Source organism: Ceratotherium simum, unplaced genomic scaffold (assembly GCF_057802395.1).
Source record: "Ceratotherium simum simum isolate JZ-2026a unplaced genomic scaffold, ASM5780239v1 HiC_scaffold_43, whole genome shotgun sequence".
NCBI lineage: Eukaryota > Metazoa > Chordata > Mammalia > Perissodactyla > Rhinocerotidae > Ceratotherium > Ceratotherium simum.
In genome coordinates, this window is record NW_028261259.1 from 2,242,251 (window position 1) to 2,270,039 (window position 27,789).

The 27,789-nt window shown below is 35.3% G+C and overlaps 2 protein-coding genes across 2 annotated transcripts in view; one reads left to right on the top strand and one right to left on the bottom strand.

Moving 5' to 3' along the window:
• The window catches only part of LOC147911374 (5'-3' exoribonuclease 2-like), a 171,690-nt gene that overhangs the window by 45,767 nt on the left and 98,134 nt on the right, over positions 1-27,789 (bottom strand). The window lies entirely within an intron of this gene.
• LOC147911375 (uncharacterized) overlaps positions 1-27,789 on the top strand; it is a 70,124-nt gene that overhangs the window by 36,090 nt on the left and 6,245 nt on the right. Inside the window, exon 4 of the mRNA XM_087428005.1 lies at positions 24,137-24,270. Within this exon, the coding sequence (XP_087284131.1) occupies positions 24,137-24,270 (134 nt within the window). The remainder of the gene's footprint in view (positions 1-24,136; positions 24,271-27,789) is intronic.

A 27,789-nucleotide genomic window follows, 5' to 3' on the forward strand; every position in this document is an offset into this window, starting at 1 on the left:
AACTTCCCCGATTCAAAGAGACACCACTTGGCCACAATCTCCCTGTAACTATTCTCTCTGGCATTTTTCAGAAAGATCACTCATAAAATGATTCTTTTGGATCCTGGCAGTGCAGGGAATGATATCTTTTAGAGTGTATTCTGGCATTTAGAAATCCAAATCGTTCTGATTTCTAGGCCTTCCTTTGTATCTGACATTTAGTTCACAGCTAGTCACAACCTAATTCAAAAGAGATTAGACTTTAAAACATATGTAAACATGTTTTAAAAGAAACAACTGCAAGAATAAAATACTAAAATTAAGATGGAGTAAAAGGGTTTTTTTTATTTATTTAAAAATATAGCGAACACCTGCCTGTGGGTAGTCAACAATTCTAGAGTATTATAACTGACCTCACTTGTCAAGTATTGAAGCCAGGCTGACTTATGGAAAAGTGCTTTCCCTTTATGAGCTGGGATGAATAGTATATGAAAGGCACTGTGAATCCCTCAAATTGCCGTAGTAATGCAACAGCTACAGGAGCAAACAAAAAGGCTTTGTGTGTTTCACAGTACACTTCTGGTCCATTTCCTCAAGAATGCCACATCAGTAGCCAGAGTACTGTAGCACTTCACTAATTATGGTAACAGCATGTAAAACACCTAAAACTGAAAGAATTAAAATTAATTCTTAGATAATTGAGGCCACTAAGAAAGTACAGAATAGTTTGGGGCTGCAGGTTGATTGTGGTTAGTTCCACTTTTACTTCTCCGTGTGTGTCCCTAACCCATGACTCACTCCGTATGTCTGAGATGTCAGTAACTAAACGAGACACGGGAGGGGGAGGGAAGCACAGACATCTTGAGACACTTCTAGTTTCCTGTTACAGACACACACAGCCATGCTCAGGAAGCCGGGACTCAGGAACCCTCACTCCCTGTAGTCTAGGCTTTTCCATCTTCAAGAGGCCCATGGAGACATTTCTCTGCTTCTTTGCTACCATTTCCATTTACTAAGACCTCAGGGATGTCCTTTGACTCCTTCAGCCTGGGCTGACTTTGTAAAACAGACCTTTGTCCCAGAGGATTTTTAATATTATCACTGTTTTTAATAAAATACAAGACATGAAACATTCCACAAAATACTCCTGAAAATTATTTTCCTTATTTCTGAGTTACATTGTGTGGACTTAGAACTATACAGCTCTATGGCCTTCTTCTGGAATTCATGCATTTATTGTCATGAGCAAAGTTATTTAGTCTGGGAAGTGATTTTTTTTTTTTCCATTTTAAGATTAACTGCAGCCATACAGAAAGTGTGGCAAGCCAATGACTATATTTTGGAAAATTATTTAATAATTCAGTGGCTTACAGAGATTGCCTTCACTTTTCCTGAATCCATCATACTGGCCTTAGAAGGTTTTGCTCCATGTAGTTAGTTATCCTTTCCATTAGTGTGGAAAGTAGAAATAGTTTTATAATCAGTGAAACGAATGCAGGGTAGGTAATAATGACCATGGGTCAGAGAGAGGTTTTCATAGTGTTATAATTGGAAGCATAGTAAATAAAGCATGTACCTCATGCCACAAAATTATGCCTAAAGCTTATCACAAGTTAACAATCAGCACGTGTGATTTAAATTTCAATCAGATGACTTTCCTGCCAACTTATTGATGAAGGATTTGTGCTATTAAAAATTTTTAACATGGGGGCTGGCCCCATGGCTTAGTGGTTAAGTGCGCGCGCTCTGCTACTGGCGGCCTGGGTTCAGATCCCAGGCGCGCACCAACGCACAGCTTGTCCGGCCATGCTGAGGCGGCGTCCCACATACAGCAACTAGAAGGATGTGCAACTACGATGTGCAACTATCTACTGGGACTTTGGGGAGAAAAAGGAAAAAAAAAAAAGGAGGAGGATCAGCAATAGATGTTAGATCAGGGCCGGTCTTCCTCAGCAAAAAAAAAAAAAAAAAGAGGAGGATTGGCATGGATGTTAGCACAGGGCTGATCTTCCTCACCAAAAAAAAAAAAAATTTTTAACAGTTACTTTGGATCCTTTTTATACCTCTCCATTAAAAAATATATTTAGTGACCTCAACGGAATGGAGTATGCTTTTATGTTTTAAGTTGAACAATATTCAATGGAACTTTTTCAGGGTGATGTTCTATATATGGTCACTCTAATCCTATAAGTATGATAGATGTCTAGGACTTGTTGTCCTTGAATAATAGATGGAAATATAGAAATCCAAAGAAATAAATGGGTTCCCACTCCCCACAGGCAGATGGCTTTTCTTACTTTCTTATTCTGTGTATACTCATGTGATATATTTCTCCTATCTGATTTCAAGTGACTTTTCATATCAGCTTTATATTTTAGATTATTTCCCCTGAATATGTGCCTTTGTCTTAATAAGTTAAAAGCAATTAACTAAATATGACCCATGATTCTGGCACCTGTGTTATTTAGGATATTTTATTGCAGTGACAGGAGTCTACGAGATCTAGCTTAAGCAAAAATGGGGGAAATATAATAAAGGTACAAGAAATGTCTATAACCAAGGGAGATGATACAGCTAGGACTGAGGACTTGGGAAGTAATTAGAATCAAGGGCATGAACACTGTCAGTTCTGTCTCCATTTCTCAGTTGTTCTTTTTCTTCATGTGCCTTCTTCTCTTTGCCTGCAGACTATCATATTTTGATTCTAATGCCATATGGTAGTCTATAGCTCCTGGATTTAGTTCTCCATTCAGTAAACTAGCCAGTGTGGTTTGCCTAGTTCCACTTCCAAATTTGCACGGAAAGGATTCTGTTTGGCTCAGCTTGGATCAGGTACTGACTTAGTAGCAATCACCCATGATTGGAGGAGGGGAAGTTGACAGATTTCTGTGCAGTTTCGTGAAAACTGGGGATGTAGTAACACAAGGGACTGGGTGAGCAAAGTAATACTTGCTTACTACTGCACTTTTTATTTGATTTAATTAACCTAAAATTTATTGGACATCCATTATGAGCAAGCCATTGCATATAGCTATTGTGCTGGATAAAGATGAGTAAGATACAGTTTCTGCATTCAAAAAGTGTAAGAGGACGCAGCAGCTGCACAAATCATTGGAGTACAATGCAGACAGAGAATGGAGTTTGGTGATGATCATAAGGAAAGAAATAGGATGTTAAGGAGATGAGAGGTTTGATCCTTTGAGATTGCTTGGAATAGAAGAGATCTAAATATGTGTGTGGGCCAACAGAATAGAAGGAGCAAGCCAAAGGGGCTGAACTAAACTTGGAAGCAAATGGGGATTGATTGAGCAAGGTGTAAAAGTTGGAGGAAGAGGAGGAGCCCATAAATGGGAGAAGAGTGCTTAGGAACTTGTTGGGCTTCTTCCTCAAAGACAAAACCAAAAGATGGATAATGGCATTAGTATCAGTTGAGTTAAGTAGAACTGTAGTGGATTTAATAAAGTTTTGGACATTCTTCAGCAATATCTACTACCTAGGAGATAAAAAATGATGAAACCATAACGTCCCCCACTGCCTGGTCCTCTGTTTCCCTGGTTCTCTTCCCCTGTCCTTGATGCTCGTGGTGTCCACAATTACTGGCGTGGTTAAGCCCACAGATAGTGTTCCGGAAAAGAGATTATCCTTTGATAACCTCTTAGGGGTTATCATTCCTTTCCAAAGAGTATGGCCTCTGGATTTATTTCTTAGCAGTTTTATAGTTCTTTTGTTATATGTTAGCATGTGAAATAGTACTTTTTATAAAAAGGATGTGTTTGTCATTAGGTGGCATTAAAGTGTTTGTTAACTTTCTGTTTATTGGCTTTCAGCCAATTTTTAGCTCATGGTGACGGGTTTCCTATTGCAGATGAATTGAACTAATTTTTTAAAGTAACATTTTTTTTGTGAGGCTATATCAAATTGTATGCTAGAGTTCAAATGTATTACTTTGCCCAATTTCCTATTTTCTATTAAAGTTTATAATTCAAAAAAAAAATACAATAAAAGCCTGTCTCCTAAAATTGTACTTTGTGGAAATGATGATGGCCATTACTCTGTCCCTTGAGGTTCATAAATTTTCCTCTTGGCATTTGTCCCCTTATTTAACTGGCGATATAAGTTTAGAGTTTACAGATACAAATCTGACTATTTTTTCAACTTTTGATTTTTGTTCACTCTCTGCAAATAATGATTTGAAAAAATACAGCATATCTGTTGCAGGTTGTATGCATATGTATATGAATTGATCCTATACAAGACGCTACAGTTGTTTTGTGATACAAAATTACATGAATATATTATGTTATGTTGAGTAGCAAAAAGTGGTAGCTAAAAGTTTAAATGGATGACTAAATTAAAAAAATACTTCTGCCATTTATAGAGAATAAGTAATAGAGTCGAGTTTTCAAAACCAATTCCTCCTCAAGTAATCCTCCCACAAACAACAAAAAAAATAAGAAACTAACTATCCATCCACAAATTCAAAATCGTTTATGTTATGTTTGCCATAATATCTTTTTTTTCCAACCAAAAGCCACTTTTTTTTTTTGAGGGAGATTGGCCCTGCACTAACATCTGTTGCCAATCTTCCTCTTTTTTTTCCCCTCCCCAAAGCCCCAGTACATAGTTGTGTATCATAGGTGTAGGGTTGGACCTCTTCTATGTGGGACGCCACCTCAGCATGGCTTGATGAGTGGTGAGTAGGTCCCCGCCCAGGATCCAAACTGGTGAACCCCAGGCCGCCAAAACAGAATGCGCCAACTTACCTGCTATGCCAAGCGGCCAGCCCCCGCCATAATATCTTTTTAAAGAACATTGTGTTTTTCAAATACTACTGACTCTAAATTTGCATAAGAATTTGAATTTAACAAAGTTTTTAATGAAGCTCCATTTTAATGAAGCTTTTAAAAAAGTTTAACTTCTATAAATGAAATTATTTGCAAGCACTAAAAATACCTAAAATGATGGTTAAGGATATCTTTTTAAATCTACTTCCTTTTAGAAAAAGGTTTCTTTTTAATTAATTTATTCAACGAGTATTTATTGAATGCCTACTACGGGTTACTACTGTGTTAGGTTGGGCGCTCGGGAGAGAGCAGCAGAAACAATGTGGTCCCAGGGAGCTTTCGTTTCAGGGGAATGGTGGTTCTCAAACTCGGACATGCATCGGAATGACCAGGAGAGCTCGCTGAAACATAGATTTTTGGGTCCCCTAGAGTTTCCGAGTCAGTACTTCTGATGTGGGGTCCAGAATTTGCATTTCTAGCAAGTCCCCATATGTTGTTGATGCTGCTAACCCTGGGACCACACTTTAAGAACAGTTGTGCCAGAGGAAGGCAATGTCTATCCACCCTGTGTCCATTAAGCCGACCCTCTGCTGACCCACATCCACTGCAGGACCCCCTTTGCACTTATTTCCAGTAGTAAAAATGCTTTGTATAGATGCAGTCTGGTGTGCGGATAGTGCACAAATTGTATAGCTGCTTATCAAATTACCAAGAAATTTACAAGGTCAGATATAATTTTCAAAGAGAAAGCTACTCTGTTTATCCCCATAAAAATGTATCATCAGCATTATGGCCAGATTTCCAATTTAATCATCATTTTATTTTAACATAAAGCATTTCTTTCTGATCTTTTGGTAACCCTCCAGTTTTCCATAGTCTTTTAAAAGTGATGGCCAGCGGTTCATTTACTGCAATAATTAAGATGGATAGCAGCATGCCAGCTGGAATGACTACACTTGTGTTTGTTGTATAAATTATTTCCCTTGTATGAAAGCCTCTTTTATGGCTTTTGCTTTGGTCATATCTTTTGTACCCTAAACTATTAAACATAGCATGTTGAGGAGAGATATTTATAAAGAAGCTGGTAATATTTACCAATTTTAATCACTATTAATTCATGTCTGCATTTTTCTTAGCACTGGAGATTGCCTTTCACTTTGTTCCTTCTGCCAAGAGCAGGAAAAGGGCCTTCAAGCCCTCGTGAGCCTTTTTTCTTTTTTAACTACTTTTACACTTTCTTTAGTTTGTTCTAATTCTCAGCCCTTTTCCTTGTGAATCTTAAAGTGACTTTGGGCAGTTTACCCGAAGTACATTAGAAACACAGCCCCAAACGTGAATTTCTTATAAGGTGTATTTGAAATTCACTTAAAACACAGATAGTGATAGACTTTTTATCATTTTTTAAAAAATGCTACTTGAGTTTGATAATCTTTTCCATTTCAAAAATAAATGCACCTCAGACTTAACAGAAATTATTCAAATAAAGTTTGGACACTGGTAGCCTTATTTCTGTATCCATCATAGTATCTAACACATTTCAGTAAATATTTTTGTTCTAGACATTTTAACTTTAAAGGAAATTGCATGTCTGTTATCTTTCTGAGGCTTAAGGTAGTCATTGTTGCTATGTTTACAATACTCATCTTCCCTTTAAACTTTATAAATCTTCAAGAGGGCCAGTTCTGGTGGCCTAGTGGTTAAGTTTGGTGTGCTCCACTTCAGTGGCCTGGGCCCAGTTCCTGGGTGCGTACCTACACCACTCATCTGTCAGTGGCCATGCTATGGCGACAGCTCACATACAAAAAGAAGAGGAAGATTGACAGCAGATGTTAGCTCAGAGTGAATCTTACTCAGCAAAAAATAAATAAATCTGAAAAGATAAATAAAAATGTAACATTATGTCAGAATAGTAATTTACTTATTATCCATATGCCAGATAACTAGTTAAAATAATTCAGAGTAGCTAACAAGAAACGTATAGTCATGATAAATATATATTATTGCACATGTATACACATATTAGACCTAAGTAGATTTATTGTCTGCAACTCTTTAAATTTCCTTACCAAATTTCAATATAAAGAAAAACAGTGAACGAGATGAGCAAGAAACTATACCCAGTTATTGCCACTAATGTTAATTTCTCTATTTCATAATGATTTAATGCTATTATCTCGATAATTTTATGCTTTCAGTCCAATCTTGCAGGTTAGGCTTTTCTAACCACCCAAACCGTGAAAACTCGCCCTCCCTGGAAAATCCAAACGAGCCAGTCAGTTCACACAAAGGAACAAGGGTCACTCTGTTTGGAAAACTTTGGCTGTCTTTCAGCAGATTTGCCATTGGCCTGAGAATCCAGAGTAATTTTCTATCCACTGGCTAAAATTAACTTACGTAGCAGACAGCCTGCACCCCTTTATATAAAAACCATTCTTAAAAAGTAGGAAACAGTGTCCTAAATCTCCTGACCCCATCCTCCACTACCATCACCCTCTTTCTGTAACTGACTTGTTAATACATTTATTCTTCTATACAGATTTTTATACATTGTCACTACTCTTGTTTCCAATTAATTTAAATAAATTGTTTCAAATAACTTAATTTCAAATAAGTTAAAAGCATAATAGCTGAAAGGAGTAACTATATTGTCCTATGAAGGCTGATAAAGTTAATTTAACTGAATTTAAACAAGGAAGAATGAAAAAAGTAAATATCTCTCTTTTGGATCATAAGATGATGAAGTATTTTTCTTATAGAATGTTTCTAGACATTTGAAAGCTTCTAATTTGCCATTGAAATTGGCAAAGACAGTTATTTTATTATTAGGTTTTGAATACTAATTTTTGCCATCTGCACTAAATGTCATTTAATTTATAAATAACAAACATAAAGTGTTATCATTTATACATGTACAAAATATTTTAAAAGAATTTCTAAATAAGAAATTTTCATTTTATTTGTTACTAGTGTTAAAGGAAAACTTTTAGTAATAGACTGATAAAGCATAATGTGTGCTTTTGTTTTTCCTTTTTTGCCCCCCAGCTTTATTGAGATATAATTGACACATAACATTGTATAAATTTAAGGTGTACAATGTGTTGATTTGATACATTTATAAATTGCAAAATGATTTAGTTATCACCTCTATCTTGTCACATAATTACCAACCATTCCTTTTTTTATGGTGAGAACATTTGCGATCTACTCTCTTAGCAACATTCAAGTGTATGATACAATATTATTAGCTATAATCACCATGCTGTACATCAGATCCCCAAACTTGTTAATTATATAACTGGAAGTTTGTACTCTTTGGGCAACATCTTCCCATTTCCCCCATCCCCCACCTCCTCGCAACCACCACTCTACTCTCTGTTTTTCTAAGTTTGTCTGTTTTAGATTCCCCACATAAGTGCTATCATACAGTATTGGTCTTTCTCAGTCTGGCTCATTTCAGTCAATATGATGCCCTCAAGGTCCACCCATGTTGTTGCAAATGTCAAGATTTCCTTCTTTATCATGGCTGAACAATATTACATATATATACCACATCTTTATCCATTCATCTGTTGACAGACCCTCAGGTTGTTTCCGTATCTTGGCTGTTGTGAATGATGCTGCAATAAATGTAAGAGTGCAGATATCTTTTCGATATTCTGTTTTCATTTCCTTTAGATATATACCCAGAGGTGGGATTGCTGGATCATATGATAGAGAGAAAGAACTCTTCCTAGACAGAATTGAAGAAATATTCAAGTGCAAGGTTTTCTGAAGATGGGATGGTGGTGGTGGTGAAGCTGGTGGTGGGATTTGTTGGGTGAGGGAAGAGAAGAGAATAGTAACTAGTCCATTGTTCAGAGACTGGGGTCAGATAGACCAGGGATTAAACTCCTGCTCAGTCACCAGCTAGCATGCACCCTTGACAAAATTAGTTCAACCTTTGATCCTTTGATTCCCATCTGTAAAATGGGGAAGGTAATACCTTTTTAATAAAGTCATGGGATCATTAAATTTTAAGAATGTATGTTAAAGCATTTTATACACAAAGTAGGCACTCATTAATGAGAGCTGTTATTAGAAACTCTTAGTAAAGAAGAGAACAAACTATTATTACAGAAAAAGGAACAACCGCTGAACTCTCAGAATTGTACAGCGGATATGAGACGTTTCCCTCAAACGTGGAAGTTGAGCCTTGGTCAGAGTGTAATAAGGAAGTGCCGCAAGCGTTGATAGTTTCATAGAAATTGTCTACTGATTTCACAAGGAAGACCCACATCTTGGTCATTGGTGATCCCCTTTTGTGTTGAATAGAGATGACTATAACTAGATACTAAATGACAAATTGAGATATGAGCTGTCTCTGGAATTTCTATCTTGTACTTGATGGAACACCACCCAGACTTATGAACCTTGCTGACTTCTACATACAACTACCTGGGAAGCTTCGCCGCAGGAGCAACACAGGGGAGGAGCAGGACAGAATTTTTAGGGAGAAGATAGTACTCAGATAAGTTTGTCATAAGAAATATGTTTTCCTTCCCAATAAATTCATAGTTGCTATCAGTATGGTTGTTTGTTCATTCATTTGCCCAGTAAATTTTTATTGTGTTTATTATGTTATTAATAAGGAACTACACCTGGAAATACAATGGTAACTAAGACAGGTATAGTCCCTGCTTTCATAGAAGTTATAGTGTGTCTAAAAATTCTTTTAAAAATCATTCTGACTCTTTCAGAGGGTATTCTCCATAGCAGGTAGAAGAAATTATGTAAAGTTGCCACTCCTATACTATAACCCTTTCAATGACCACTGACTTTCTTCTTATTAGGTATGACCAGGTGACTTAGATGCACTGAAGCAAAGTAAATGCCTCTAGGTCAGGTATTCAACCCTGACTGCAATTTAGGATCATCTTGGGAGTTTAAAAAAATACTAATAATTGAGTCTCACCACAAACAATTAAATAAAAATTCTGGGGCCTGGGGCCTGGGCATCAGCATTTTTTTAAGATTTTGGCGTTGATTCTAATGGGTAGCCATGATTAAGAACCACTGCTTGAGAGAGAAAAACAGAGAGGAGAAACAGCAATGACTATATTATTCTTGGATATTGAACAATGATAAACACCAAAGAGGATGATAAAAATAATACTTCTGGAACTTTACCAAATTTCCCCCTCATATGCTTCAACTATGTGGCTTATACAGAAAGCAAATAAAACGACTTACTCTTAGATAATCTAGTGATTTCATTTCTACTCAATGGAAATTTCTGTCAAGAAATGTGCCAGTTCTAGATACTTTGGCATATGTTAGGAATTTCCTGTGCTAACAATAAATGGATTATTGTACCAAGCTTTACCAACAGGGGTTATATGATTACCATGAATTTAGTCCCGACTGATCTATATGTTTAAAATAATAACACCTACATCAGTTTGAATTTGGCACTTGTAACTTTAAACAACTGTCTTTATTCATCCTCATAGTCACCTTTGATATTATAACAGGGCCATCTGAACAGCTGTACCATTTGCAGTTTCAGTCTCCAAGATCACCAATCTGGGTCACCCAGAATTAGCACAGTGGGAAAGGCAGGTTGGACAGGCTGCGTTAGAAATTACAAAGGCAAGTTGTCTTAAGTTGGAGGAAAGGAGGTAGTTTCTGCTGTGATGTTTACCATAAAATCCATCAGAGAATTAGTGGTGGTTCCATGCAAATCAGGGCAGAAGAGTTAACGTCCATTTCTCTTGTGTGTGTGTTTATGTGGTGTGTATGTGTTTGTGTACCCCATTATTGCTTGTACCTCCATGGAAATAGGCTTTACTAACTTGGTTTATGATCCACTGTTGGTTTATTTGTAAATCTAAATGCTAACTCATTTATTCTGTTTACCTTTCTGAGGCAGGCAGGCTTCAATTGACTTAACAGCACGCTAGCAACTCAGAGCGTATGAAATCTAATCGCATTTTGAACCATCCTTAAATTGCTTCATATCCACACTTTAGATTCTGCATCTGTGAGAAAATGTTTGATGATGCCGTCCTCCACTGTGGGGATTTGTTTGAGGAATAAATATTAAAAATGGTTGTAGGGCACTTTGAAAATACAAATTGCTATGAAAAAGTTAATTGTTTTCAAAATTTCCTTTGACATCCACTTACAGGGAAAAAGTAGGATTTCCTATCATAGACCTTTTTGAGAAATTTAATATTTGGTTTATCCTTAGAATTTTCTACATACTTGCATACAGTACTTCTCCTAACCCATTAATGGAGTTGGTAAACATCATATAATATTGAAAGATATTTCTATTAGGCAAACTTTCAATTATTCATGTTAATGGAAGAATATTGCAGATCTTACAAAATGACAGACTATCAAAAAAGATCTTAGGAAGGACGAAGAGCCAGAAAATCTAGAGGCCCCGATCTGTGTCAATTTGCCTCAGTGTCTTTGTCAACCATGGATAATAATTGTGTTAGAGGCCACGTGAGCAGGGACAACCCAGCTTAACTGTACAAATAAGAGGAACTGGGAGTTGGGAACAGGTGATCCCCAACCTCCCAAGGCATTCCAGTTCACTCTAGATGCCCCACTTGGTGGAAGAAAGTGTATCTGTTGGGTATAGCAGCAGTAGAACAAGTATCAAAGAAGTAATAGTAGTAGCAATAATAGTAGTAGGAAAAGAGCAGTAGTAGCAATAGCAGCGGTAGCAGCAGTAGTAGTAATAGTAGCAGTAGCAGTTGCAGTAGTAATAGTAGTAGCAGTACTAGTAGAAGTAGTAGTAAAAATAGTAGCAGCAGCAGCAACAGTAATAGAAGTAATAAAAATAGCATCAGTGGCGTCAGGAGCAATAGCTAACGTTTATTGACTATTTACTATGTGCCAGACACTGGTCTAAGCTCTACACGTTTTAATTCATTTAATTCTCACAATAACCCTTATAACATGGGCTAGTCCCATTTTACAGGATATCGTCTATGAGGACGTCATTCACCAAAATCAGCAAAGGGCCAAAGGGCAATTGGTGTGCAGTGTTCGAAGTTTAGAGATGCAGGTTGATCATCTGCTCAGAGCTGAACAGGGTCTTCTACCAATGCTGTCTTTAAAGCAACAGAAGTCCTCGGGTGACTCTGAGTACCTGCTGGCCTAAACAGCTTCCATGCTAAAGAGCAGAACATATAGAAATCTCTACAGCCCTCTGTTTGGGGTCTCATAACTTGAGAGAAATATAACCTAAAATGAAGGAGTAGAATATATTTACCCTAAAGATGAAAGTATAAAAATGATTTAATCACATATAAAAATTTATATTGTAAACAGGAACAAAGGGAAAAACGTCTCAGAGTGGTAAGGGCATTTTATGAACTGAAATAGGTTGCTGAAGGAAGAAATGGAATCTTTCCCCTGGAGACATTGAATGCCAGGGCTCATAGCACCACTATAGGATGATATGAGTGAAACCTGGAGAAACGGGGATAAACTTCGAGTCCTTTTCAGATCTATGATTTTATAAAGTAATTCTTAAATTTTTAATATCTCAGAACAGTACCCATAAGGGGAGAAGGAGATCCATGTGTCAAATATTTCGGACATCAGTTTCCTTCAACGTTCCGCCTTCACACTCTTAGGACTATGGTAAAAGAAATGAACCTGGACGTCAAAAAGCATTAGACACAAATGTGCTTTATTCTCTCTGTGAACTGATACAGTAGATAATGTTTACATTGTATAAATATAATTAAATTTGCAATGTGGTACTCAAAATTTAAACAAATATATCCCTCTCACAGTAACACTGTTAGAGGTACAACAAGGTAGAGTGATTTTGTACCTAAAACTAGTAAAATTAGTGATCCATACACACTTGTTTTCATGCAAGTTATTGATCTCGTATTGTACTTTGTGTTTGGGAAATGCCTGAATTTTAATTCAGAATCATATATTTTTTAAGTGCCATATTGTTTCTTTTACACATAAGATGATTTACAATTTTAAGTGCTATGTTCTTCAGAAGAAAAATGGCTTAGCTACAGCGCCAGAAGTCAACACCAGCAGAAAACAAATTATGGTTTTGTTTAGTTTAAGAGAAATTTTCTGCAGCCCCCTAATTTTGGAAAATACTAGGAGAAAATGTGAATAAAATATGAAATAAATATTAATGTTCATCCAGTATGTTTAATATTTTATATTAAATATTCAATAAGAACTGATGGATATATTAATGGAGATATAGCTAGAATTTCTCCAAGGAAACATTTAAAAATAAATGATTATAAATCTCATGTATACGTGCTCCTCATCATATGATAAACAATAATAAAAAGGTTTATTTAAATTTAGTATTTTCAGATGCTTACGTTTTGCCTGGATTATATGAATTTGTGCATATAGTTAGAAAATATATCTTGCCATTTCTGCACGCCTGGTTCTAAATCAAAGTTCTACCATGAGTTAGCATTGTGACCTTGGATAGGTTAATAACATAACATCTCTGAGTTTCTGTTTCTTCATCTGTAAAATGTGTATAATGATAGTATTTACCTTAGTGTTCTTGTGAGGATTAAATTAATTAGTGAATTAAATGCTTGCACAGTAACTGATGTTTAATATGTCAGTGAAGATTATATTTTATAATTATCATATGATTTAAAATATATCTGGTAACACCATATATTTTAGGTTAAGTATTATAGGTTAGACAGTTATAGAAAAGCTATATTTGTATGGTAGTTCTTTCTGGTGTTAAATTTCTGTATAAATCAGGATACAAAATAGTTTCTCCACTTCCTCAATACACATTTGCACATCATTTCAATCTTGCACACCTGGGGATTCATGCTATAGCCTAGAACATGTCTTGACTCTATAGTCAAACGTACCTTACTTCTAGTTCCTGCTCTGGCACTTAATAGCTGGCTACAGTGTAAGTCACCTATCCCATCTCTGACCTCCAATGGTCACCTGTAAAATGAGAGGATTGACATTTAACTCAAAAGCTGTTTGGACTTATAGATATAACAATGTCAAGAATCTCTATCGTTGACACAGAGCAGGCTTAATACTGAATGGGTAATGTGTCTGCAGCTCCTCCTTATTGCAACATGTGTTTGATCTTTGTAGGCTTCCTTTTAATTACAATCTCTTGTTATTGAAGAAACAGAAAAGAAAAGTAATGGGAAAATAGAATGTGTAATATTTTTGAAATTTTGCATTCACTGAATGGAGGAAAATGGCATAGTACATAATTATCTTTACTTAGGCCTAAAGTGAACACATGCTATGATGTTATTTATCAAACATTATTCAGTTCAATTTAGCAAATGCAGTGCCTACTATATGCAAAACATCATGGCCAATGCTGATGGGGGGATAAATGTAAACAAATTAGACACAGTTCTGCTATTGAGTGGCAAAATCCAGTGATGGACAAAAACTCAGTTCAAGATAACAGTGAAAGTGTTTGAAGAGATGCACATTCAAAGTACTATAAGATTGGAAGAGAAATATAGATTTGTTTGAATGGGGATGAATTGGGTAGCTTCCTTATGTAGTTGACCTGTGAAGGACGGGAAGGCTGCTGTGAAGTTTAAGGGCGCTCTGGAAAACAGCTTGAACAAAGAAAGACTCAGATTTGAGAAAGCTCAGAGCATGTTCAGGGAAACTAGAATACAGGGCGTGTGTATGTTTATTTGTAATAAATGGGCTGAGAGTCAGAGTGTAATGGGAGATAAAGTTCAAAAAGTAAGTTGTGATCAAATTGAAGAAGGATTTGAATTCCAGGCTAAGGGATTTGAGAACACATCTACGGCTTTTTTGACTAGGGAAATGACAAGACCTAAATTGTGTTTGAAAAAGGGAAGGCTGATGCTAGTATTTAAGATATGTTTGCAGAGAGAGCATTTGGAAGGAGGGGGAGCATTTAGGAAGCTTTGGAGAATGTAAGAGCAAGAGACAGACCTGATCTGATCCATTGCAGTGAGAGTAGAGGTGACTCAAGAGATATTTTAGATAGAGCACTAACAATATCCATGGCTGCTTCTGTAGTTTTGGCTTCTCCGGAAAGCACTGTTTTGCCCTGTCAGCCTAGTAGTCTGCTGCTTCTTGACTGGACCCTCATGCATCTCAGTTGCAGAGCTAAAGTCTTGTCCCTTTAAAAGATACTTCTTTCTTAGCCACTGATGTCCTCTCATTCTTATTTTTTTTTTTTATTTTATTTTTTTTTATTGCAGTAACATTGGTTTATAACATTGCAAAAATTTCAGGTGTACATCATTGTACTTCTATTTCTGCATGGACTACATCATGTTCACCACCAAAATACTAATATCAACAAAATGAAAAGACAACCTAACAATTGGGAGAAGATATTTGCAAACCATACATCTGATAAGGGCTTAATCTCCAAAATATATAAAGAACTCTCATTCTTTCATACTCTTTCCTAGCCCATCAGTCCCCAAAGCCAAGAACTCACATAAGAGGAGGTTTGTGGACAAAGAAGGAAGATGGATACTTGATTTGAGCAGCATGGCGCTCCTCTATTTCTTTTATGGGCTACTTTATAAATGACTACAGCCCAAGAAGAGCTCGATGTAATCAGAATAATCGATGAAAGTTAATATTTAGTCTACTAATGTCTCCAATGGTCCCCTCGACACACACACACACATTCCCATATCCATTTAGAATAATCACTACTTCACAAAGTTGGAAAAAACTCTGACTTTGCATTCATATCTTATTTTATTTGAAACTAGCACCATATACCTGGTGTTTGACAAACTACAAGCCAGAAAATCGTATACATATGCCAACTTTAAGATGATATATGTAAACTAAGACTATACAGTAAGATTGATTACGCATTGATTATTTGTCTTACAAAATGATTCATCATGTTACTCCTTCAAGTATCAAACATCTCTAGCATATTTAAAATGTGATTTGATTACCAAAACTTATATTATGCTAGCAAACATTTCTTACCATGAGAAAAAAAAATCAACATATGAAATTTCACTATATTTCAATTTATTAGGGCCCAGTTTCCTTCAGCTCAGAGTGCTGAAGTCTACAATGGAGACTGTCCTGCTGAAAATATTACTCAAGTTAATATAGACTAAATAGTTGAGTATTTGGATTTTGTCCTACTTTGGAGCATTTGCTTTATGGGGTTTCCTTTAAAATAATGGAGATTCACACCATGGAAGTTTAAAGGAGGAGGTGCTTTAGAATATTTGGGGTGCCATGAAATCTGGAGAGCAAAGATAGGACCTAAAGATCAGATTCAGGGAACCCCATTAGAAAAGTGTTTTCCTTCGCACCAAGGAGGCAGTCATAGGAAGCTACAGCTGAAAATATTTGCCTTCTCATTATAATAAGCTTCCAGAAACCCTCCACTCCTGCATGCCAGAGTGGCACAGCTTGGGGTTACTTGTTCTGAACCCCTACAGCATCAGTATTTGAGGTGCATTCAAAAGTGAAAGAGCTATGGCTTGGAGAATAATTTATTCTAATTCCAGGTTCACCAGAGAAAGATGCGCTTACTGAATGATGACTCAGCAAGTCTGTGGACACACGTAGAGATCTATGTTCTTTTTGTTTGTTTGTCACTTTATAAGTTACAGAGTTTTTAAAGGTTTGAATTCACAAACACACATATACAGACATACACAATTATTCTATAAGTCAGTTCAACTTTCTGATGAAATTTACCTAGGTCAAAATTTGGTTTACAAAATACAAGATATAATTTTATTTTTTATTGCTTTTACTCCCCTGTCAATATTTAAGTGCTAAAAACTCTGATTTTGGTTATTTCTGCATCATTTTCCACTTACTTTTCAAAGGTTAATAACTTTGTTAATTATTTTCAAATAGAAAGATGCAACACTAGAAATAGTAACATTAGAGAGCAGGCTTGGCACTTGGAGATATTCATGATAATAAGAGAGATCTAATCATTCTCTAGTTTTAACCCTACAGCTCTATCAATGAATTTAACAGCAAAAGAGATGATAGTCCTAACCCAACCACAATTTGTAAGTTGATAGTAAGTAAATTTAAACCCAGCAAGATTTCTTTACAAGCTTATTTATAGCATTGATTTTATTGACTTCAGGGGAAGTCAAATGAGCCTAAATCTTGTGTCTTTTACATGAAAGCCCTGCACCATAACTACAGAGGGCCAACTTACAACAATATTTACAATCCCAAAGAAGGAAATTTTAAAATCAAATCACCAGAGTGCTTTTGCCAACAGCTAAGGGGAGGAGGTGCGACCAGGGAACCAGGCAAAGAAAGGGTCACTGAGGGTCTGGTCAACAACTAACATGGTCTGTCAAATGTTTTTCAGACAAGAAGAAACTATGTGTTCTCTTTTGCAGAGGTTGCTGCCTCCATTTTGCAGATGTTGCTATCTTGCAGAGAAACTTACATGTTTGCACCAAGACCCTTGCAAAACGTTCCAGGCCCAAGTGTCCTAAAGTTACCTTAAATTCATTAGCATCTAAAATTCGCCTCCTCTGGGAGGGTCCAAACAGCCATTTTTAGATCATGCAATGTATGTAATAGTATGTTTACCTGCTACACCTGTGCCCTAAATGAATACAGTTGTTACACAGTTGTTACAAGTAAACCTTGTATCTTCTGCTCTGTTGTGTATAAAGTCTCCATCAGCCCTGAGCTCAGAGAGACATTGCATTGGGAGCTATCACACGTGTTCTCCTTGCTTGTGCAAGCAATAAACCTTTTCTTCACCTACCTCTGCTTTGGCTGAGATTTTTGGCTCCATGCTCACCAACAGACAAACCCACTGAGTTCAATTACAGAGGAGTTTGGAGTAATACAATGGAAATTACAATCAAGTAAATAAAGTAAAATTGCTTAAAGTTTCCTTCAAAGTCAACTTCAAAATTATCTTGGAAAGTAGAATTCACGTAGTAGGAGGAAATGGTTAAAGATCTCAGATGAGGAATAGCCAATCTGATGACTTATCAGATGTCCCAGGCATGTTAATGTTCTTACTATATATATTAAAACAATTTGTTAGGCAAGAATACAGAATGATGAAACAATTATGTAGATCACGGTACACTATTTCTAGTGATGATGTCTATAAAAACGTAGAATTTTAAGGTAATCAACAGTAAAATAAGTGTTAAACAACTTTTCAACAATCCATCTGATGGTTTTTACAAGAAGGAACACTATTGACTGGGAAAAAATAATAGGCGAATTTGAATGGAGTCAAATTTATGACAGTCACAACCACAGGAAAGTTAGCTTGGATCAAATTCATGAGACACCCAGTAGCTACAATGTCATATACTGAGAACTATGAACAATTTAACTCAAATAATTTGCTTCTAGATCATCTCACTGTGTTCAATAATGTGGTAGAGATGGTAAATATGAGAGCAAAGAACTGATTTAAATACTCTATGAATGTTTATCTATATACAAAACATAAGAGGTGAATACTAAGGATTGTTCTACTACACAGATTTTTCCTAGGATTCACAAAGGCAGTGTTCAGAGGCTTCTAATTTATTGCTAAAGTGTACTATTTTTTCTGTTGGAGGAAACAAAAAATGTAATGACAAAGTTATTAACTCATTTATATCCTTAATAATAGAGTAATTCTTAAAGCCAGTGTAGCAATCAAATATTCTCCCAAGACTGAATGCTTAAACACTGCCATGCAAAACTATGAATATTTTTACTGCAAAACACATGATTACTAGAGCAAAAATGAAGTTGAAGAATTTGACAAGGAGAGTTGATTGCAGGCACTATAAGTTGTTTGAGCCAGTATTAATGATAAAATTAAGAATCTTATTTTCATTAAAAAATCCCTTTGACATTATTTTTCCTAGAACAAAAAAAAAGCTAGAGCTCAAATAATTTTTCAGTTCACCATATAAAAAGTTGGTCTGATGTCTCAATCAGATGATAAGTATATAGAAATTTCCACTAAGAATAGTTTTAAAACTTTGCACCACACCACCTTTTTAGGAGCATTCTGGGTGTGTCCTCTTCAGTGACCTAAGGGTGAACCAGTTGTTATTTGTATCTGTACTTTTATGGAAGTCTAGATTAATGTAAAAAAAATTGCATCAATGGTGAATTTAAAATGTGGCTTCGTCTCTTTATAATTCAGCCTAACAATCATAATGTGATAGATCAGCATAGAATTGGATCTACAATGAAGTATCAAAACTAGGTAAAGGACAATTATTTATCCTAATGGAGAATAATAAAATATTGCTTTATATTGAAACATATATGAATATATTTTAGAGTAGAACTAAACTAATGATGCTTAATATGAAAGAAAGCACTTCAAATAAGTATGTCCTTGTGTTGAGCTATTTCAGGCTATGCCCTCAGATGCTGCCTTCCACCCTTATATTTCTTTGACCGTGAGGAGCTATTTTTGTCAAAGCTTGTGAAACATTAGTGCAGTAGATACAAATTTGGATTAATTAATATCCTACATTATTGACTAGTCTGTGACTTTGGAAATATGATTTAACTTCTCAGATTCTCAATTTATTCATCTTCAAAAATAGATAATAACATCTAATTCATAGAAGGACTTGAACAACTAAATGTAACAGTAATATAAAAATCAAGATGACTTGTTCTGTGTGTTTATCAACATTCAACTGTGGGAGACAAGCATGGAGGGAAATCATGCCTGCAGAATATGGTGAGTGCTATATCAGAATGGCTTCTAAACTCTCTGAGAGCACCCAGGAGAAACGGCTGAATTTGACCAAGGATAAAGGAGAAGTTACACAGAAGATGCTACACACAACAAAGGATATGACCAGAGAAGTTGAGTAAAAGCATAAGTAACCAAATAAAGGGAGTCACACAATATAAATGGTGAGAGGATTTTCAGGAGGTGTTGGGGAAAAAATGGCAGATGAGAATTACAGGTGAAGGTTGGGGCTAAATTAAAGAGGTCCTAATAAGGATGTTGACTTTACAGCATATAAAGTAGAGAGCGGAGAAAAGAGTGTATTGCTTTTGTTTTTTTTAGTGATATATAATTGACATATAACATTGTGTCAATTTAAGGTGTACAATGTGTTAATTTGATATATTTATGTATCACAACATAATTACCACCATCGTGTTAGCTAACGTCTGACACCTAACACCTAATCCTGTCACATAATTATCATTTCTTTTTTGTAGTGAGAACAATTATGATCTAGTCTCTTACCAACTTTGAATTTTATAATGCAGATTATTGACTATAATGACTATGCTGTGCATCCTATTTCCAGGATTTATTTATCTACTACTTGGAAGTTTGTACCCTTAAACAACATTTATTGGGAAGAATATATTGCTTTTAGAAAGATACTCCTAGCAGCAGTCTGGAGCATGGTGTGACAAGAAGACACAGATGAAGGAAACTGCCACAGTAGTTCAATAGCCAAGAGAAGAAACGATGAGAAAATTATAACAGCACAATTTACATAATATTAGAGTCAAAAAGACACTTTTCTAAAATTTAGGAACATACAAAACATGAGGAAAAAAAGAAAAATGTATGAAAAAATGCACTAAATGCAAGCAAAGCTATATTCAGAGACAAATTTATAATAAGTATATTGTCTAACTTTTTAAAAATAAGCTAATCATTGACCTGGAGAAATTACAAAAATAATTAAGTTTTAAAAAATAAGAGTAAAAGTAAATTTGAAACAAAAGGAAAACAATAAATGAATCAAAGGGCTTATATTTTCTGTAAAAAAAATATTGTTAATAAATCTCTAGAAAATCTGCTCAAGAATAAAAGATTGAGGTAAATAAATTAAACATGGAAAAAGGGATCTGCTAATAAATAAAAGGGCTGTTATTTTAAATTACCAGTGAATTAAATGCGAAATTATATGTTAAGATATTTGAAAAGAAATTTGTGAAATAGATAATTTTCTGCAAAAAAAAATATTAAATTACAAAATTTACTCAAAGAAAAACAGCAACCTAAATAGAATAATATTCAGGTAAGAAAAGAAAAAAATCTATCAAAATATAAATTTTTGAAAAAGCTTGGAAACAATTTTACTGAGATACCCCTTATGTATTAAAGTAATATTTAGTTTCAATTATTACTAAAAGTATAGCAAATTTTCAGTGGATAGATATCTAAAGATCAACAACTGGCAAACAAATAACAAGCATATTGAAAAGTGCAATGGAGAAGAAAGATTTCACTTATAATAGCTATCAAAAACAATATAAAATATCTGAGAATAATCCTAACAATAAATATGTGGTCCCATAGGAAGGAAGCTCCCAAACTTTCCTGAGAATAATCAAAGACCTAAATAAATCTTTCTAGAAGCATCTGATCTAGTACGACTAAAGATAACAAAGAATGAGTTAATTTTGCCAAATCTAACCAAGTAAAAATATTATTAGATTATTTGAAATGCATAGATTATTGAAAATGGAAAATAATTAGAAATAATAACGGTTAATACTTACATAGTGTTTACTATGCGCCACAGCACTTTTACATAGATAACCCATATAATCTTCATATCTATCCCTGAGATGCATAATATGCTTTTCTGCACTTTATGCAGGAGGGAAAAAAGAGCTCAGAAAAGGAAATTGCCTGAGATCACATAGCTCGTAGATTTTGGAACCAAGAATTGAATCCAGACAGCATGACTCCAAAATTCAAGCTCTAACCTGCTATGGTATTCAGCCTTTCAATCCCAAATGTCCAAAAATTGGAAACTGGTCAAATAAATTAGGATAGACATATATGTCTTTTAAAAATGGGAAATGCTTAGATACAATGTTAAGTGAAAAAAAGGAATAAATAGAACATTATAATAATATAATCCCAGTTATATTATTTTTGCCTATGTGTGTAGGCCTGTATGTAGAAAGAATGCATTAAACGAAAAAAACTGGACAAAAATATACCAAATATGTTAACTGTGATTTGAGGTAAAATTATGTATTATTTTTATTTTTAATACATTCTGATTTTTCTGTAAGCAGCAAGTGCTACCTGTATAAGAAAATAAACAACAAAACTGAATTTTAAAAATAGGCATAAATAGTGACCATAGATTTAAAAAGATAAAAATTTGAATTAAAATAATATTTTACTTAACTGAGACATTCAGACATAGAAAGTTTCCCTCCTTTAACCTTTCCAAATTATATGAAATCAACTAAGAGCCAATGAAGAAGCAAAGCTAAAATACCCCTCCTGCCTGATCCAACTCCCAACCATACCCCTCCCTCCTGCCCCCAAGCATATATGATACTACAGGCTAACAGGAATTAAAGTTTGATACATAAACAAGAAAACTGCAGAAAGTCACACATTTCAAATAGTATAAAAAGTCTGAGTCTTTTATTATTCAATTAGTATATAAGGATCAGCAAATTATGCTCCAATCTGTCCGATTAGACACTGTGCAATCCTAGACTCCACTGCAGGCTTTTTCTAGTACATTTCTCTAATGCAAGACATGAAAGAAAATAAAGCAAGCCAAAATCTTTTAGATTATTTTATACCTAAATGAAAATAACAAATAAGCTAAAATATTTTACCTTTTTATTCGAATACTAGAATCTCTTACTTTTTTTTGTTAAAAGTGCAATATTACTGAAATTCTTATCAAATGAACCCTCCAGGATGATGATTGATTTCAGCTCCCTTTCAGTATCCTTCCTGCCTCAGAAAACAACACCCCTCAAAAAAACATGGATGTTTAACCAAATAATGATCCGTTTGAGTATCTCTCTCAAAGTCCACATCTCCTAACTCAACAGGTCTCAAGTTGCACCTGGAAACACAAATTGTATTGCAGTAATGAAAATGTCAGCACAGGCCTCTATCTGCAGCCACAGCCACTTTCAGCTTTCAATTTTTATTTAAAAGGCTTAATTGGAAGTTTTTATTACTCCCAATTAGGCTTTTTAATTAAAAAGAAAAGTTGAAAGAGGCTGCAGGCAAATACTGCTGAAACCCATATCAGCATAAAATCAAAGGAAATAAAAACAAAATTACGCCGTGGTAAAACAGCAGTTAGAGGCACAGTTTTCAATAATGTTTACCTCTGGTCATATTTAATGTTGACGTGTGATGAAGCACGTTGACAGTGATGGAGTGGACGTGACTGATTGGAAAAACCAGACTGTGTCTAAGGTAACAATAAAATTCATCAAAATGATACTTAAAAGACCACATTAGCATTCAAGGCAAAAATCTACCAAAATGCACAGTTGGCAATTCAAGTAGTTAGCAACTCTAATTCACCAACACTGCACTAACTCTACACACTAATGTAGACTCTTAAAATCTCTTTAACAAGCAGAATACTATGTATAAACAATGTGGGTAAGTGTTTATTGTTGTAAGATGATTAGCTTTTTAATTTCCTAAAGAATTTTTTTTCTTCTGTATAAAGACTTAGCTTGTCATTATTGTCGAGTTTGGCACTAGTGATGGTTTTTTAACTCAAAAACGAAATTAGAACTTGCATTCGCTTATATTTTTGGCATCTTTTGAATTTCATGTAATATCTTCAGAGCAAAATAGAGCTTCTTATATAAAGGTGAGTTCATCATCTGAGGTAATAGAAATATGTAGAAACATTAGCTCTGTAGCAGACACAATTTCATACCTAATAAACTTGGCTATTTATCCCGAATTTTATAATAAGAGTCAGAAGAAGATATTTAAAACAGCTCTCATATAAGCTGTGATACTGAAGACGTTATTTCTCCATATGGTAGCTTTCCAACTCACAGATTAGATTAATACTTGCCCCCAAATCACACAACCAAATTTTGGGAAAAAATATGCAAATGTCTATGCAGAGAAGGTAAATTTTAGTATGATATCAAGGCTGACAGAAATCTTTGTTGTTTATGTCCAGTCATTTAAGGAGTTCATATTTTGGCAGTTGAAATCTTGACTAAAAGATAATGCAGGTGGGGGCCACCCCGTGGCTTAGCGGTTAAGTCCCATGCTCTGCTACTGACGGCCCGGGTTCGGATCCCGGGTGCGCACCGACCCACCGCTTGTCCAGCCATGCTGAGGCGGCATCCCACATACGGCAACTAGCAGGATGTGCAACTATAACATACAACTATCTACTGGGGCTTTGGGGAGAAAAAGGGAAAGAAAAAAAGAAGGAGGATCGGCAATACATGTTAGCTCAGGGCCGGTCTTCCTCGGCAAATAGAGGAGGATTGGCATGGATGTTAGCTCAGGGCTGATCTTCCTCACAAAAAAAAAAAAAAAAGATAATGCAGGTGTAATGCAGCCCCTCTGCATTTTTCTAGAGAAAATGATCGTGCATAATCTCTTTCAGGAGGAGACATTCACTAAACTTGAGCAGACCAGGAAGGAGGAGTGGGTATCTATTGTGTCATGGATTACAGTCTTCTTCATCTCCCGGCTTCAACTCATGTCCTCTACAATCCATTCTCTGCACATCAAATTTTCGTAAGGCATAAGTCAATTCAAATCATTCCTTGCTTTACAAACTCTTTTATGGCTTCTTATAGTGGCTACAATAAAATCCAAACTCCTATGCACGGCCTGTAAAAGCTCCGCCTGGTCTGGCTCATGATTTCAACCTCATCTTGAGTCTTCTTTCTAGCTCACTCTCTTCCAGTTACTAGGGCCTTTTTCCAGTTCTATGAACACACTAACCAGCTGTCTCCTTCCTTGGGATATTAGCACATGCCCTATTCTATGCCTAACACTCTTTCCAGTTTCCTAAGTGCTAGCTTTTTCTGTGCTTCTCAATTTAAACATAGTCTCCATATAAACATTACGTCTTCAGAGAAGACTTCCCTAACCATTTAAAGGAAGTTCATCACAGTTACTATCTTATTCTTTCATAATTCATACATTTATATGCCCCATAACTTATCACAATTGTAATGATGATATTTAGTGGTCCATTTCCTTGTTTTCATATTTTTTTAATGTCTTCAACAAAAGAATATTTCAAAAAGGCAAGAACCATGACTGTTTTATATGTCAATGTATCATACCACCTACCCAGCACCAAGCCCCATGCCTGGCATATAGCAGGCACTCATTAAATGTTTTTATCCCCCGTGTAACAATGTCTTTTATTTATTTATTTATTTGATTGTTTATTCAACAAATCTTTTTTCCAGCTTTATTGAAATATAATTGACATATAACATTGTATTCATTTAAGGTGTTCCATGTGATGATTTGATACACGTATAATTTGCAAAATGATTACCACAATAGGGTTAGTTAACGTCTCTATGACCTCACATAATTATCCTTTTATTTTAGAGGTAAGAACATTTAAGATCTACTCTCATAGAAACTTTCAAGTATATAATATAAAATTGTTAATTATAGCCACTATGCTGTACATCATATCCCCAGAACCATTCATCTTATAACTGGAAGTTTGTACACTTGGACCAACATCTCCCCATTTTCCCCATCCCCCAGCCCCTGGCAGCCACCATTCTACTCTCTGCTCTGAGTTTTTTTTTTTTATATTTCACATACAGGTGAGATCATGCAGAATTTGTCTTCCTTCGTCTGATATTTCACTTACCATAAAGCCCTCAAGTTCCATCCATGTTTTCACAAATGGCAGAAATCTTTCTTTCTCATGGCTGAATAATATCTCATTACATATAAATATATCTATATTTATATAGATTATATTATATATTATTTATATATTATATATAAAAATATCTCATTACATATATATATATATATATATATATATGCCACATCTTCTTTACCCATTCATTGGTAGATGGACACTTAGGTTGGTATCATGTCTTGGCTATTGGGAATAATACTGCAAGGAACATAAGAATACAGATATCTCTTCAAGATCCTGATTTCATTAGCTTTGGCCATAAATCAAGAGAAGCGGGATTGTTGGAACATATAGTACTTCTATTTAGGATTTTTTGAGGAACCTACATACTGTTTTCCACAGTGGCTGTGCCAGCTGACATCCCCACCAAGAGTGCCAGAGGGTTCCCTTTTCTCCACATCCTCACTAACACTTATCTCTTATCTTTTTCATTATAGTCATTCTAACAGATGTGAGGTGATATCTCACTGTGGTTTGACATGCATTTCTCTGATGATTAGTGATGTTGAGCATCTTTTTGTGTCCCTGTTAGTCATTTGTATGTCTTCTTTGGAAAAATGTCTATTCAAGTCCCCTGCTTACTTTTTAATCAGATTGTTGTTTTTTTGCTATTGAGTGTAGGAGTTTCTTACATATTTTGGATATTAACCCCATATTACATAGATGGTTTGTAAATATTTTCTCCCAATCAATAGGTTGTATTTTCATTTTGTTAATTATTTCATTTGCTGTGCAGAAGCTTTTAGTTTAAGGTAGTCCCACTTACTAATTTCTGCTTTTGTTGTTTGTGCTTTTGTTGTCATAACCAAAAATTTTTGCCAAGACCAACATAAAGGAGCTTTTTCCCTGTTTTATTCTAGGAGATTTAGGTTTCAGGTCTCATGTTTAAGTCTTTCTTTTGAGTTAAGTTTTTTTGAGTGATGTAAGATAGGGGTCCAGTATCAGTCTTCTGCATGTGATTATCCAGTTTTCACAACACTGATTAATGAAGAGACTATTCTTTCCCTATCGAGTATTCTTGGCTCCCTTGTCAAATATGGTTGATCACATATGAGATAGTTTGTTTCTGGGCTCTCTGTTCTGTTCCGTTGGTCTATGTGTCTATTTTTATACCAGTTTCATACTGTTTTGTTTTTGTTTTGCAGAGGAAGACTCGCCCTGAGCTAACATCTGTTGCCAATCTTCCCCTTTTTGCTTGAGAAAGATTCACCCTGAGCTAACATCTGTACCAATCTTCCTCTATTTTGCATGGGGGATGCCTCCACGTCATGGCCACCAATGAGCTGTGCAGGTCTGCACCTGGGAACCGAATCCAGGCCACCAAAGCAGAGCACGCTGAACTTAACCACTAGCCATGGGGCCAGCCCCTGTTTCATACTGTTCTGCTTACCATGGTTTTGGAATACAGTTTGAAATTAGGAAATGGGATGCCTCCAGCTTTGTTCTTCTTAGGATTGCTTTGGCTATTCAGGGTCTTTTGTGATTCCATATGAATTTTAGAATTGTTTGTTCTATTTCTGTGAAAACTGCTATTAGAATTTTGATAGGGATTGCATTGAATCTGTATATTGCTTTGAGTAGTATGGACATTTTAACATATTAATTCTACCGATCCATGAACATGGGGTAAATTCACATTTATTTGTGTCTTTTGAAATTTCTTTCATCAAAGTCTTACAGTTTTCAGTGGACAGATCTTTCACTTCCTTGGTTAAATTTATTGCTAAGTATTTTATTGTTTATGATGCAACTGTAAATCGGATTTTTTAAAATTTATTTTTCAGATAGTTCATTGTTAGTGTATAGAAGTGCATTTTTTGTGTGTTGATTTTCTATCCTGCAACCTTACTGAATTTATTTATTAGTTCTAACAGCTATTTGGTGGAGTCTTTAGAGTTTTCTATATATCAGATCATGTCATCTGCCAGCAGAAACAATTTTACTTCTTCTTTTCTGACTTGGATGCCTTTTATTTCTTTATCTGCTGATTGCTCTGGCTAGGACTTCCAGTACTAGTTGAATAGCAGTGGTGAGAGTGGGCACTCGTCTTGTTTCTGATCTTAGAGGAAAAGCTTTTGGCCTTTCACTGTCGAGTATGATGTTAGTTATGGGTTTGTCATATATGGCCTTTATTATGTTGAGGTATGTTCCTTCTATTCCCAATTTGTTGACAGTTTTTATCATGAAAGATGTTGAATTCTTTCAAATGCTTTTTCTGCATCTATTGAGATGATCATATGATTTTTGGCTTTCATTCTATTAATGTGGTGTATCAAATTTATTAATTTGCATATGTTGAACCATCCTTGTATCTTAGGGATAAAGCCTACTTGATCATTGTGTATGATCCTTTT